Source organism: Echinops telfairi, unplaced genomic scaffold, assembly GCF_000313985.2.
Source record: "Echinops telfairi isolate 266 unplaced genomic scaffold, ASM31398v2 ScPeMD7_7405;HRSCAF=8443, whole genome shotgun sequence".
NCBI lineage: Eukaryota > Metazoa > Chordata > Mammalia > Afrosoricida > Tenrecidae > Echinops > Echinops telfairi.
Genome location: NW_022111305.1, coordinates 453024 through 467810, shown reverse-complemented (window position 1 = coordinate 467810; position 14787 = coordinate 453024). Strand labels below are relative to the sequence as shown.

The following is a 14787-nucleotide window of genomic DNA, read 5'->3' as shown; positions in this document are numbered from 1 at the left end:
TTCCCTTCAGAAAGGTCCATCTTCTTGAGGGCCCTGCATGCTCAGTAGTGTGAACCAGAATTACATCCCAGCAGGCCTCTACTACAGTCCCCTAAAAGGCTTCCTCCTCCCTGAGGGAACCAAGGTCCCTTCACAGCTCTCTGCCCACTGCTCCTGGGTGCCACTCCCTTCTGCTGCCTCTCACTTGTACCTGCAGCAGCACCCAAACTTCCCTGCATTCCTTCCTTCCTCTAACTCTTCTACTTTCAGTCAGAAGGATTCCCTTCACGACTGTCTCATGCTGAGATAAAGGAGGCTGAAGAAATGATGAGGCTACCTGGATTCAAATCCTGGCTCTGTGGCTCCACAGCTCTGTGACATGGGCCAAGTTCCTCTGCCTCTGTGTGCCTCCATTTCTTTAAGTGCCGATCTCAGAAGGAGTATTCAGAAGACTGGATGAACCAGCATGCAGAAAAACACCCAGTAATATTATAAACACATCCACTGTTGAGGCTGATGTCCTCAGTATTCCTAAGTTTCAGTGCCAGGTCCCTTTTGGGCCAGGACCAGCCAGCGCACATACCCCCACTCCTAGGCCTTGCCCTTTATTTCCCAGGCCCTGGGTCCCTGCTCACCAGTGTGTCTGGCTTTCACCATCTAGGAATCCAATGGAACATTATGCAGAATTGTTCTCTACCGGGAACGAGGGAAATTGGGACTTCCTTTTATCACTGTGATTGCTATCCCCTAAAACCCTGGGGGGTGGGGGGAAGGGGTGTCACTGTGAGTTAGCATTGACTCAATGGGAGTGAGTTTGTTTTGTTTTGTTTTAAGGTACTTGGGACAGCTCCATACATACCTGACCTGACCTAAGCAAACCCACCAGCAACAAGGTGATTTTGATTCATCGCAAATCTATAGGCTGGAAGAGAACTAAGCTTCCATGGCCATATAGCTTCATGGGAGCAGTCAGCCTCCTCTTCCTCCCATTCAGCAGCTAGCAGGTATGAACTCACTAGGGCTTCTCTCCCCACATAGGGTAATAATAATAAGCCCTATTTCGTTGCTTGTAACATTCAAAAGTCAATACCTGACATTCTTTGAAAAAGTCCATTCTGTTAAGATCTGCTTCCGCCGTCTTTGGGGTTGTCCTCAAAGAAAAGTGAATGCCTATCAGTCTGAAGACGTAGGAAATAATCAGGTGGACTGATTCTGAGTAATATTTCCCTTATTGCTTTGTGCTCATCCTTTCTTTGTCCCATCCTCCTTTTTTAATTTGGATGTCCTAATTGTCAAAATGTATGAAAACCATTTTATAATACAAATCAGTTTTGTTTTAATTAAACGAAATATTTTACCAAAAAAAAGTCCAAAGATCCACATTCTTTGCATAAAGGACAGAAAGGTCGGATTTCAGCAGCTGTAGAGAGCAGTGGACACTGGACACCCGTGTAGACCGTTAGCTAAGGGAATGAGACAGATCCGGCAAAAGGCTACTGACTTCGCGGCAACAGTAGACATCTCTCAAGGAGGCCTGAGAGGTGACTTGGAAACACGCAGAGGGGCACATCAGATGCCAATGGAGAAAACATCAGGGGCTTCTGAGCCAAAGGAAGCACCCACCAAACTGGTAGAGTTAGGAGTCGCTGAGAACCTGCAGACAAGGATCCACAGCAGACGGACTTCCTCTGTCACCGAGCGTGCATTTCCCCTGCCCACAGACAACTCTGAGCTCCAGGTTAATCATGAGCAATGACACTATTAATAGAAAGAAGGAAGTCACTCAGAGAGACTGACAAGGTCATTTGAGCCATTTGCTGTCCTGAGAAAGTACTTTCTGCAAGACTTCTTAGGGGCACATGGCACCACCTTACACTTCTCAACATAATTGCAGAGATGTCATGGCTCAGTTCTGAGTACAAATTAAACTTACCTTTCTTTCTTTTTAAAAGTATATCTGCATTGCTATGGGCAGTAGTTATTAACAGTTATTAACTGGTAGATGATCATAACTACGGGTAGCCTTGAGAAGAATGGGAATTCTAGAAGCCCTCACTGTGCTCACGTGGAGCCTATCCATGGACCAAGAGGCAGTTGTGTGACCAGAACAAGGGAATGCTGCGTGGATTAAATCAGGAGGCTGTGCAATCAGGGTGGTATCCTCTCGCCGTCCTCCTTCACTCTATATGCTGAGCAAAATCATCAGCTGGAGTATGTGAGGAAGAATGCGGCAGCAGGATTGGAATAAGGCTTATTAACAACCTGTTAGATGCAGATGACACAACCGTGCTTGCTGAAAGTGAGGGTTTGCGGCACTTGCAGATGAAGATCAAGGATTGCAGCCCTCAGTATGGATTACAACTCAACGTAAGGATGACCAAAATCACAACTGGGGCAGTAAGTAACATCATGATAAAGGGAGAAAAGATTTGAAGTGGTCAAGGATTTGGGCTTGCTTACATCCACAATACAATGCTCATGGAAGCAGCAGTCAAGAGATCAAATGGGTCAATCTGCAGCACAAGCCCACTTTAAAGTGTTGAAAAGCAAGCACATTACTTTGAGGACTGAGTTGTGCCTGACCCAAGCCGTGGCATTTTCAGTGGCGTCCTGTGCAAGTGAAAGTTGAATATAAATAAGGAAGGCTGAAAAAGAATCAATGCATCTGAACTATGGTGCTAGTGACGAACATGGAAAGCACCGCGGGCTGCTAACAGGGCAAATAGACCTGTCTTGGAAGAAGTACCGCCAGAATGCCCCTTGGAGGCAAGGATGGTGAGGCTTTGTCTCATAAACTTTGGACATATTGACAGGAGGGCACAGACCCTGGAGAAGGACATCATGCTGGGTAAAGGGCAGTGCAAAAGAGAAAGGCCCTGGGCAAGATGGATGGCCCTGGTGGCTGCACAACGGCTCCAACACGGGAACAATCGCGAAGATGGCACCGACGGGCAGTGTTTTGTTCCGCTGTACTTGAGGTGGCTCTGAGTCGGAACCTACTCCAAGGCACCTAACCACAGCAGGCTACCTCTCCCTTCATCAGAGCGACGTATTACTCCGCACTCCTTCCACCTCTGTTGGTGTAAATGCCAAGATCTCTTAATTTCATTTTCCACAACCTTTGTGAACCTTTGTATTTTGAATAAAATTCTTGGAACACACTGCTCATAAGTAGCTTTTTATCTTCCCACATGCTCCACTCTGACACCTTCTTCAACATAGCCAATGCTTTGCTTACTCCTGCCAGAGGTACTTTGCTAGCTTCCAAATTAGAGAACTGCACATAAAGACAAAGGTAATAATGTACAACCATATTTAGTGTATTGAGTATAAGATGCTTGGACGGACCCTGAGAGATAAAGGATTTTAAAACAGTGGCAATTGAGAGCAAACCACTCAATTAAAAAAATAATAATAATAAGCATGTCACAAAATAAGACTTGGCATTTGGGTCAGTAACAAAAGACAGATACAAGAGTAAACTCAGCAAATTATTTTTAAGTGTTTTAAATATACTTCTTGGAACATGCTGTGTGAGTAGTTTGTACTTTTTACAGATTTATTGATGTTTAAGCTGACACAATTGTGCCAACAGTACATTGCAAGATGTGAAAATAAATACTCTAACAAGACACCATAGCACCTAAACCGAACTAATTGTCCAACGGATTCAGGCCCTGGGATTTTCCACTCAACAACAGACATGCATTTTGATTGATGGCAATCCCCACAATGTAACAGGCCTCTTCCCCCGTCCTCTCCGACATGACCTTCTTCCCATTCCTTCTTCTGATCTCACACTGTTGGTTGTTCTAAGAAGTGCCTCCCTCCAGGTGTTTCTGTTCATTTTCAAGGCCTGTCTCTGGTCTGGCTGAAAGTTGAACCACAGGGGTGAGTTCACTCCCAGGCCTGAAGGGTGTCTAAAGATCAGAGTTGGAAAGGGCCCTCGGTCTTTAAGGACACTTTCCTAATTTATAGAAGAGGAGACCCAAACCCAGAATAGTCTTGCCCAAAGTCACGTGGCCAACGAAAGCAGTACCATACACTAAGACAGATCTTCTGACTCTGGTCTGACACCCTCTCTATAACGACCAACTCAAAATTCTCTCAGCTTCTCCAAGTTAGAGAAACTCAGACTAATACTAATTATGTACAGCCACCATTTCACAGCAGCCCCATGTATTGAGGATTGCCCTGATAATATCATGGCGACGAGTTGGGCTGAGATACACAAGGTCGACAGTTCAAAACCACTAGGGAGGATTTGACTGAGGGAGAAAGACAAGGCTTTCTACTCTAAAGACTCAGTCTCAGAAACTCACAGGGGTAGTTAGTGTTACCCTGTCCTATAGTCTCCATGAGTCACTATGGACTTGAAGGCAGGGAGGAGACTTTTTTGGTGCCTTACGTGCATTATGTCAGTATTGTGGCAGCCAGCTGTGTTGAAAATGTAGTGAAGGATGGAAAATAGTCGCAGTGACCCTCCAAAGATTTTGTTGCAATTCACATGAGCAATGATACTGAATCTGAACAGGTAGCAGAGGCATTGGTTGGAAGTACTGGTTTGATTCACTCACTCATTAAAGAACAATTAATTTCCGCACTAAACAATGTCATGAGAGGGTTTCCTGTGTTGAGCCTATAGGTGGCCACAGGGTTTATAGCCTTATAATCCTATGCGACTGAGAAAGATGCATGGACAAGAGGTGACCTGGTGGTAAAAGTGCAGGCAGGGGCTAATGCCGAGATAGTACAAACGTGCACATGGAGCATGATAGATTAAGGAGTTGGCAAGGCCGTGGGTGTTCGCCAAGTATGGGTGTATTTGCAATAAAGGAAAGTTGGGGGATGAAACCAGCGAGGCGTGTGACCTTAAATAACCTTGACAACACCATCAGGTGGCAGTGAGGGCTTTTGTGCAGAAGGGTGGCTTTCAGAGCGGGGTGTCTCTGGGCACTTAATTCAGGGAGCTAGGTTTGCTGACCCACAGAGCTTGAGCTGAATTCAGTATTCTGAATAACTCTGTAACATGTCCTGGTAAACAACCATCCTGAGCATTTCTCGCTGGCATCCTTTAATCATGAATTTGGTCTAAGCTTCTGTGTAGCCACTGCAGTGGATACTAGCACTTCAACAAGGAAGTAAAGTAGTGAACACGAATTAAAGCGCCGCAATAGCCTTCTCCAGAGACTGGTATGTCCTGATAACACGTCCACAGTATAACAGACGAAGTCTCACCACCCTTGCTTCTAAGAACACGCTTCCTGTACTTTTTCCAAGGCCGATTTGTTGGTTTTTGGGGAGTCCATTCTCGAGCACCGTAATTCAAACGCCATCGATTCTTCTGCAGTCTTCCTTAATCAACAGCCAACCTTCACATGCGTACGAAGCGACTGAAAACATGAGGCCTTGGGCCAGGGGCACTTCAGTTCTCAGAGTGACATCCTTGTTTTTCCACTGTTTTCAGAGGTAGAGTTGGTGACAGGTCCGCTTCACTAGTTGGGTGAAGAATTGTGACGGACCTTGAAAAGCAAATCCTGCAGGATCCTGACTGCCATTCTCCAGGATTTAGGTTTCCTCTCCAGAGGAGCATGGGGGCAGGAGGGGTAGTAGGCAGAAGGCCGGCATAGGTTCGTATGAGGAGAGAGCCTTGTGAGTGAGAGAAGGGAAAGTCCACTGATGACAGAGGAGGCTGGGGAGGAGCAAGAGGCCCCAGTGGGCACCTCCTTTCCCCAGGATGCCCTGTGTCACCTGAGGTAAGGAATCATTTGCTGACTGAATGAATGAGTCCTGATGTTTAGTCAATAGAATCTGATGTCAGGGTGTGAGGGCAAAGTCAAGGATGACTGGCAGGTGTTCACCGTAAGAGTGGGCCAGCTACAGAAGCCAACACCCTAGAGGGCAATTCAGGAGGCAGGGCACGGATCCAGTTTCAGCCATGTGGAATGCACATATTTACTCAGCAGCAGGGCTTTCAAATTGTATGGACAACAAATGCATGTATTTGCTCAGTCAACCTGTCTGGAGTTAGAGCATCGCACACAGCAGCCTGAGCTCAGAAGGCACACAGCTGCGGGCATGAACATACACACACACACACACACACACACACACACACACACACACCAACTGCAGTGGCATCTGGCTCAAGGTGGACCACAGCAGAAATGCTCCATAGGGTTTTCTTCATTGCCATCATTATGGAGGAGCCCCTGGGTGGCACAAATGGTTACCAAAAGGTTGGCGGTTCAAACCTACCCAGAGGCCCCTCAGAAATAAGGTCTGGAGAAATGCTTATAAGAGACCACAGCCTTGAAAATCCCTTCGACAGACTGCAGCTCGACTCTGCTGCACACACAGGGTCGTCATGAGTCAGAATGGACTTGGTGGCCACAAAAATGACAATCTTTATGAAAATGGATCACCAGGACTTTCTTCCACAGCACTTGGGGTGGGGGTGGGGGGGGGAGTCAAACCTTTAGGCTGTCTGTTAAGGGAAAATGATTTGCACCACTCACTCAAGGACCAGTGAACACCTTATAACGTATTCTGATGACCTCAGCGGACTCCAGCTTTTGCACTGCAGCCTCTGAGCTATAAAGACTCTTGATAAGTTGCCCAATGTCTCTTGGTCTCATTTCACTCATTTGTGTAATTGAGCAATAATTAAGAAATAAAATGTATTCAATTTATTAAAAATTAAGAAATAATGCCTGCCCTGTAGCACTGTTGCCAGATGAAAGAAATTTAAACATACATGTAAAACACAGAACAAGATCCTGAGCCCAGAGGGGGCACTCAATAAGTGTTGGTGCTTATCAGTATTAAAATCTAAGTCGATCCATCTGACCCCTTGGATCTTACTGTGTAATAGGAAAACTCCCCAAAACCAAACTCCCTGCCGTGGAGTCAACTCTGACTCATAGCAACCCTACAGGGCAAACTAGAGCTGCCCCGGTGAATTTCCAAGACTGCAACTCTTCCTGGCAGCAGGGAGCCTCGTCTTTGTCCTGCACAACAGCCAGTAGTTTCACCTTGAAGTCAGCAGCCCAATGAGCAGCACCCTCCATCACCAGGGCTCCTTCCACATCTGAAGTAACTGTTAAAATGTACATGCCCAGGCCCCAGGACCACAGGGTGTGGGGTGGAGGGAGCTGTGTCTGCCATTGTTGCAGGCATATTTATAGGAAGGCACTGCTGCCATATGTACACTTCATGACCTTAACATCTACAGGTAAAATTATGTTTACCCTCTGCCATCTGTTGACTTTCAATTCTACTTATCTCTATTTGTAATCTTTGAATGGGTCTTAAAAAAAAAAAAAAACATGCTTCCTGCCCCCTGAGGGCAGGAATTTACCTTTCTCCTTCCCACACTTCACCCCCCCCCCAAAAAAAGGAAACCTTCCCGCATTATCTGAAAAAGGCAGCCCCTAGCCACACCACCTTGGCTTGCCTTTGAGCCTTTAACTCTGCGCTAAGTAGGTTACATTAACCATCATCTCCAACACCCATCTGCCCCGGGAAATGGAAAAACCCGTAACACGTGCCTACAGGTCAACCCCCAGTCCTGGCAGACCCTGGTGTGTCAGAAGAGGGCTGTGCTCTCTCTATAAAGGTTTTGAAGGCTGATTTTTACAAACACAGACCACCAGTCCTTTCTTCCAAGGCACCCCTGAGTGGGCTCATTGCCTTAGTTTTAACTATTTGCACCACCACAGACTCCATGAAAGACGAATGTCAGTCTCGTTTTAAGAAGACTGAGACTCTCAGAGGAGAGCCTCATTTGCAAAGAGCCACATGAAATCTTCAAGGTCACGGGAAGGATCTGCACTAACCCAATTTCTAAGTCCAGGTCCTCCCACTACACTACTGTCCTCCACCTGGACACTCTTCAACTTGGGGGAAAGGATTCATAGAAGCACCCTTACATCAGGAGGTAGAGGGCATCCTGACTGTCAGAATCCTGGTCAGTTAGGATGAAGGCCCTAACTGCACGGCCCCACTCCCTACCCCCAGCCTGAACATCCCAGCAACAGCTGCGCTGACATAACCTGACCCATGCAACGCAAAAGGGAGTTCTTACATGCCATCGGGTCCGTTCTGACTCATAGTGACCTCCCCACCACCCACGAACAACAAAACACTGCCCACTCCTGGACCATCCTTATAAATCCTTCCTATGTCTGAGACCTCCACACAAGCAGGTGTCACCTGGATGCACTTGAATGACCACGAGTTAGCATCTCTCATTCCAGCTGGATTCCAAGGATAAAGATGGGGAAAATAAAAAATCAAGAGCACACTGTGAACATGCTCAGGTCAGAGAAAATGTCCTTGAAGGCTAACTCAGCTGCCATTAACATTGGGGCCCATAGGTGATGCAAACAGATGAACACCTGACTACTAGCCCAAAGGGTGGACAGTAGAACCCACCCAGGCCTGGCAACTGCTTCAGAAAGGTCACACTGCCTACTCTGGTCTACTCAACACACACAGCATCAGCAGGTGTCGGGATCAACTAATACAAACAACAAGAATGCTGAACAGAGATTGTTAGGGAGCTAGACTTAGGGACAGGGGGTTGTCCCTCCCACGCCTGCAAAGGCCCCCATAAAGGAGGTTGGAAAGAAATCAGGCAACCATTAGAGAGACATCTATGAAGACCCTCAAAGTGAGCAGGCTCATACTCAAGCCCCCCAGCCAGGTGGGAGGTACCTGGGCAGCCCAAACTAGGCCCCGGCTCATGACATCACCCAGATGGGCTTAACCCAGTCAAAGGGGTCAATCAATACCTCCAACCACTGCCTTCCCACAGCCTGGGGGTGGGCTAGAATAAAGGCAGGGAGCACACTCTGGGACATTATCTTACTCTCTTTTAACTTGCTCCTGGCAGGTGGGAGGGTGAGGGCACACATGCACAGCCTGGGCGGGCCTACTCCGGGCCTGCTTGGGGCCCACATGTGCCCACTCCAGGCCTACTCAGGGCCCACGGCCTCTGGGCCCACATGCTCTTAGCCTCTGGGGCTTCTGGCCTCCCAGGATCCACCCCCTCACACACGTGAGTGCTGTTTTCCACGTGGATGTTCGTGCCCAATTGTGAACCCCTTTGAGACTGTAACACCTGAAACTTGTCTTGTCCTTCATAAAAACGCAAATGGATCACAAAACAGGCTTCGGCATGAATTCTTTCAGCATCAAAGCCAAGAACCAAGGTATTACCCACTTGAGAAACCTAACAAGATCTCAAAACAGGAAGTACTCCGAAGGTAAAACAAAAAGCCTACTCCTCGTTGGTGTTTTGCCCTCCCTCGTCATCACTTCTCTGGGAGAAAAGTCTCCAGCGTCCACCTTCACACTGCAGCCCTTTCCACAACTGTCTGTGTTGTCAAGCTGACCGCTCACCAACTGCCGTGCCAGCCTCAGGGAAGTAGTTCAGCTGCTCTCCTGCAGGGCAAGTGCCTTAGACCAAAGAGCTGCTCACGGCTCTTCTCTGGGGAAAGTCCTGTGCTGCCAGGCGTGGTACCCTGCAGGATGACACCTGGCGGAGGGATTCTGAGGACAGGCAGAGTTTATGGCATCCTGGGGATGCAACTGGCCCATCTTCACCATTTAGGCCACTTCCTTCCCATCAGGAGGGGAGAACTAGTCAGACGATGACGGGAAATTTTGGTAAACAAGCGGCCATCTAGCTCAGAAGCAACAAAGCCCATATGGAAGAAGCACACTAGCCTGAGCATGAGCTATCAAAGGGATCAAGGGATCAGGAATCAAAGACCAAAAAATCATGAATGAGAGGGAGTGCAGCCAGTCAGGGTGCAGTGTAGCAACAATGAAACATACAACTTTCCTCTAGTTCTTAAATGCTGCCCCCCCCCTGCCTCCCCCCACCCTCCTCCACTATCATGATCCCAGTTCTACCTTACAAATCCAGCTAGATCAGAGGATGTACACTGGTACAGATAGGAACTGGAAACACAGGGAATCCAGGGCGGATGATCCCTTCAGGACTGGTGCTGACTGAGAGTGGCGATACCAGGAGGAGGGTGGTGATACCAGGAGGGGGGTGGAGGGAAGGTGGGGTAGTAGAAAGGGGGAACTGATTACAAGGATCTACATATAACCTCCTCCCTGGGGGACTGACAACAGAAGAGTGGGTGAGGGGTGATGTTGGACGGTGTAAGACATGACAAAATAATAATAATTTATAAATTATCAAGGGTTCATGAGGGAAGGGGTGGCGGGGACGGAGGGGAAAATATGAGGAGCTGATGCAAGGTGCTCAAGTAGAAAATAAATGTTTTAAGAATGATGATGGTAACAAATGTACAAATGTGCTTGACACAATGGATGTTTTGTATGGATTGTGATAAGAGGTGTACGAGCCCCCAATAAAATGAATTTTAAAAAGTAAAATGAAACAATAACAGTTCAAAGAAAACACATATGGAGATTTAGCTGACCCAAGGATTAAAACCTAGATATAGTGACCATGTATACAAGCCAACAGGAGAAAACAAAAAGGAAAGATCAATGATACATAGCTTAAAAACTGTGGAACGTCTAGACTGTAGAACATCTGGAAAACTGGACGAATATTTTACAAATTATTCCCAAACCATAAATACCTCATCAGGGGGAAAAAATGCCCCCCAAACCCTGATAGTTTTCGAAAATACAAATAAACTGTCAAAAACAGGTAAAAGGTTCAATCTCGCTGGTAATCAAATGCAATCAAGTTAAAATTGTTTGATACATGGGAAAAAGAATCCAGCTCAATACTCAACACTAACACTCAAAATGAGACCCAAAACTCTATTCAGAGGCCACACTGGTCCGATCCTGTTGAAAAGTAATTTGGCCCATTACTTAGTGACAGAATCCCACTCCTGTGAATACAGAATATTGAAAGATGTAAAAAATATGTGGACATGAATATGCATTACATCATTATTAGTAATAACGGTGTTCAGCCACTTTGAAATGACTGAACAAAATGCTGTCAGTAAACATCATACCACATCAGATAAATTACATGAAAAGGAATCTGGGTTGAAGACTATTAAGTTCTGTAGAAAAGGGGCACACAGGTGTACACAAAGATGCTTGTGGAGAATAAGACTAAAAAAAGGAAAATCAAATTGTCAGAAGGTCTATCTGGCTCATAGAAAGAAGTCATTCTTATTCTTAATTTTAGTTCATTTATTCTTAGTTTTGCTTCATTTGCCATTTTTTTTTAAATTTCTGACAGAAACAGAAAAAGTTTTTAACAATCCACCAAAACGTATGACTCCTCTTAGACTCCAAGTGGAAACTGTGCTATGAAAACATCATTAAGTCATTTGTATAAAAATTAGTTACCTAGATATTGGCATCATTTAGGTAGGCAGCTGCCAGGGCTCAAGTTTAGAAAGCAGATAAGCAAACACCCAATTGAGAAGGAAAACAAACACTCAATTAGAAGATGAAAAAGTGGGTTTTGTCTACAAGGGGCCTGGTCTTCTTGTGCCTACTTCGGGCTTGGCTCATTTAAACTTCCCTGCTTGCCCTGGCTCATAGCCACCCTGTAGGACTGGGTAGAACTGCCCTTACGAGTTTCCGAGACTGTAACTTTTTACCAAGAGGAGCCTCATCTGGAGCAGCTGGTGATTTGTAACAGTTGACCTTTCCTGATAGCACTTGACCTTTCCTGATAGCAGTAAGAGTTTACACTGAAAAGAAGAGCCCTGGTGGCGCGTTGGACTGCAACCTACAAGGCCAGCAGTTCAAAATCATCAGCACCCTCTCAGGAAAAACACTGGGCTTTCTACTACTGTGAAGAGCTTGTCTCGAAGAAGAAGAAGAATTAGCCTCTGAAACCCACAGGGGCAGTTCTACCCTGTCTTATTGGGTCACTCACTATGAGTCAGAATCGACTCGATGTGAATTAAATTTTTAAGTGTGATGAACTTACACTGATAAGGGTACATCAGGCAATGAGATGCCTCAGACTTTACAATGCCAATACAGGAAGCCCATCATTACCCACAATTGACTTCACAAAGGCATGCCCCTCTTTACAAAGTATAATCGATTGCAATGACAAAGTCAATGGGCAGAAGGGCTTACAACATGGGAGGTTCACACTTGAATGAGAATCACCAGCACCAAGCCCAATTGAGGCTTCTGGAATGGAATGATTACTGAGTTTGCATTTGAACAAGTTCCTGCGGGATAGGGGAAGCTGCTGGTTTAAGTGAGCAGCTGCCTTCCAGCATGGTCGTGCATCCTCTCCAACAGAAAGAACTAGAAGAATTTCCCTTGAAACCCCCAGCCTATTTGAGCAAAGGTATGTTCAAAAAAGCCTTCCCTACCCATTTGGGTGGCACAATCAGGCTAAGGAGCTAAACTACTTCCCAAAAAATGGGTGGTTTGAACTCACCCAGCGGCATCTTGGGAGAGAAGCCTGGCAATCTGCTTCCCAAAGTCCTTGAGACCCCTACGGAGCGGTTCCACTCATGGGGTCACCATGAGTCCAAACAGACTTCACAACAAGGAACAGCAATTCAAGTAATGGTTCAGTGGTAGAATTCTCCCTTCCACATGGAGGGTCCAGAAGATTCCATTCACCACTCCTCAGTCACTGAGGCGTCTAGACTAGGAAGAAAGGCCTCACAATCTTCCAAAAATAAGCCAACGGACCGGGTAATGTTTCACTCTGTTAAGCACTGTGTCACCATAAGTCAGGGCCAACATGATAACTGCTAAAAACAATGACAAAAATCTTTTAAAAACCAACACAATACAGTAGGTAAAAACACAGGTTCTGGAGCCAAACTGCCTAATTCGGATCCTACTAGACCACTTAGTAGCTGTGTGGTCCTAAACCATTCAATTAAACTTCTCTGCTTCAGTCTTCATGTAAAAGAGAGAGCTTCACCCTCCCAAAGGAAACCAGAAAAGGGTGGGTGCCTGTCAGTATCTTCGCATTTTCTTCATTTCTTCAGCTCTACCCTGAATCCACGACGGTGCTTCAAGAATCAATTGTGTGATGTTCAGGCTGCCTGCCTGCCTGCAAGTTATTTATGATAACCTCACCCATATTCCTTCCTCCTCTGCCCCCACCCTCCAAACTCTCATTAAAGGACCACCAATCCGCCAAGAGGTATCCCCCCAATACTGAATAAACAACCATTAAAACCAGAGTATAAGCACTCATTCTTTTGGGCTTGCCTGGATTTTCCCATTTAACATTAAATAAATATGTGGACTGTATAGCCAAGATACAATGGAGGATCAAGAAACCATTATGAACGAAGTGTGATTACAACCCAAAGGTTCCGATCCACTAGTTGTTGTCACTGATAGAACCGTTCCTTAAGACACATAATCACCCTCTGAGCACTTGGCACTGCTTCTTCGAGGCTAGGTCTCTTCCCAGCTCAGTGCCGTTCAGAGTTAGGACTGACTCCCAGTCGGAACCACCTGCATCAAGGTTTCTCTGAGAGCTCAGAACTCACCGACACCAGGGTGGCACGGCCCTGGTGGCTTCATGGGTAGCACATTGAGTGGCTAACTGCATGGTAGGCATTTGGAAACCACCAGCCACTCAAAGATAGATGCTAGATTCTACTACCATAAAGTTACATTCTCTAGTTCTACTTTGTCCTTTAGGATCTCTGGGAGTAAACGTTCTGGAATAAGAGCTCCTCCACTAGAGGTGGAGATGAAAGTGAAAATACTAGCAATACGGAAAAGAGCTGGTCTAAGACACACTCCAGGCTTCCCAGTGGGCGTCCCAGTCAAAACAACGAGTCTTTTTTAAGACTGTCCACTCATTAAATTGCTTTTAAAATGTTACTTTCGTCACAACCACGTACCGCAACCCACGTGCTGTGAACGACACCTGCCCCGGGGAGAGAGCAGGCTGGAGCTCCGAGGAGTTGGGAAATAGCTGTCACATAAACAGCACCAAAAGGGGGTGGGATAGTGATGTCACTGGCCCTGTGCATTAACTGGGCTTTGGCCCAGATAAAAGAAACTGTTCAAAAACTGCCTGTTTACGACGGCGGGGAGGGCTCTTTTCGGTCCGGAGAACTGAGAATCCCGGGCATTTGGGGGTACCCACCCATTCTCCCATACGGAATGAAGCCACCTTTCTCTGCAGTCTTGGTTCCCCTCCTTTCCCACCTTCTGCTCCCTTCCCCGAGCACTAGTGGGGCTGCAAGGTCTCTCGGCAGGGCTGGATGGCCCTAAGTGCCCTGGGCCCCCAGGCCCCGCGGCCCCCGCCCCGCGCGCGGGGACGCAAGCCGGCACCACGCGGGCGCCCGTGAAGGCCCACGCGGCGGCCCCACCGGGCAGGAAGCACCACGGACACCCGCTAGAACCACTTCCCGACCACCCAGCCCGAAGGAACGACCGGTGGCATCAGGCAGGAGCCCGGGGAGGGAGGCGCGGCGGGCGGCGGTAACGGCGGCCAAGGGAGGTGAGGAGCGGGCGGGTGGCACCCCGGGGACCGGTGGCAAGAGGGTGTCCCAGTGTCGGCGGAGGCGCGGCGCCCGGGCTGCTCACCAGAAGAAGACGCGCGAGCAGAGGTTAGCATCCTGCAGCGGATTGGGCTTCACCTCCGAGTACACCGTCTGCATCTTGCGGGCCGGGGACACGCCGGCGAGGCTCGCCAGGCGGTGGCGCGATCCTCCTCCCTTGGACGCGAGCGGGGAGGTGGGCACGCCAGTCGCCGCGCGGGTCCGCTAGCCAGGAGTCGGAGCAACACTGGCTTCCGGAAGCCGGGCGCCGGCGGCACGCCCCTGTCCCCGCCCCGGCGCCCCT

At 47.6% G+C, this 14787-nt stretch overlaps 1 protein-coding gene across 3 annotated transcripts in view; it reads right to left on the bottom strand.

Moving 5' to 3' along the window:
- Nucleotides 1-14603, bottom strand: part of ABCC4 (ATP binding cassette subfamily C member 4) — a 283125-nt gene extending 268522 nt beyond the window's left edge. For all 3 annotated transcript variants that reach the window (XM_004709768.2, XM_045296369.1, XM_045296368.1), the window contains exon 1: nt 14530-14603. In XM_004709768.2, the coding sequence (XP_004709825.1) occupies nt 14530-14603 (74 nt within the window). The remainder of the gene's footprint in view (nt 1-14529) is intronic.
- Nucleotides 14604-14787: the final 184 nt, after the last annotated feature.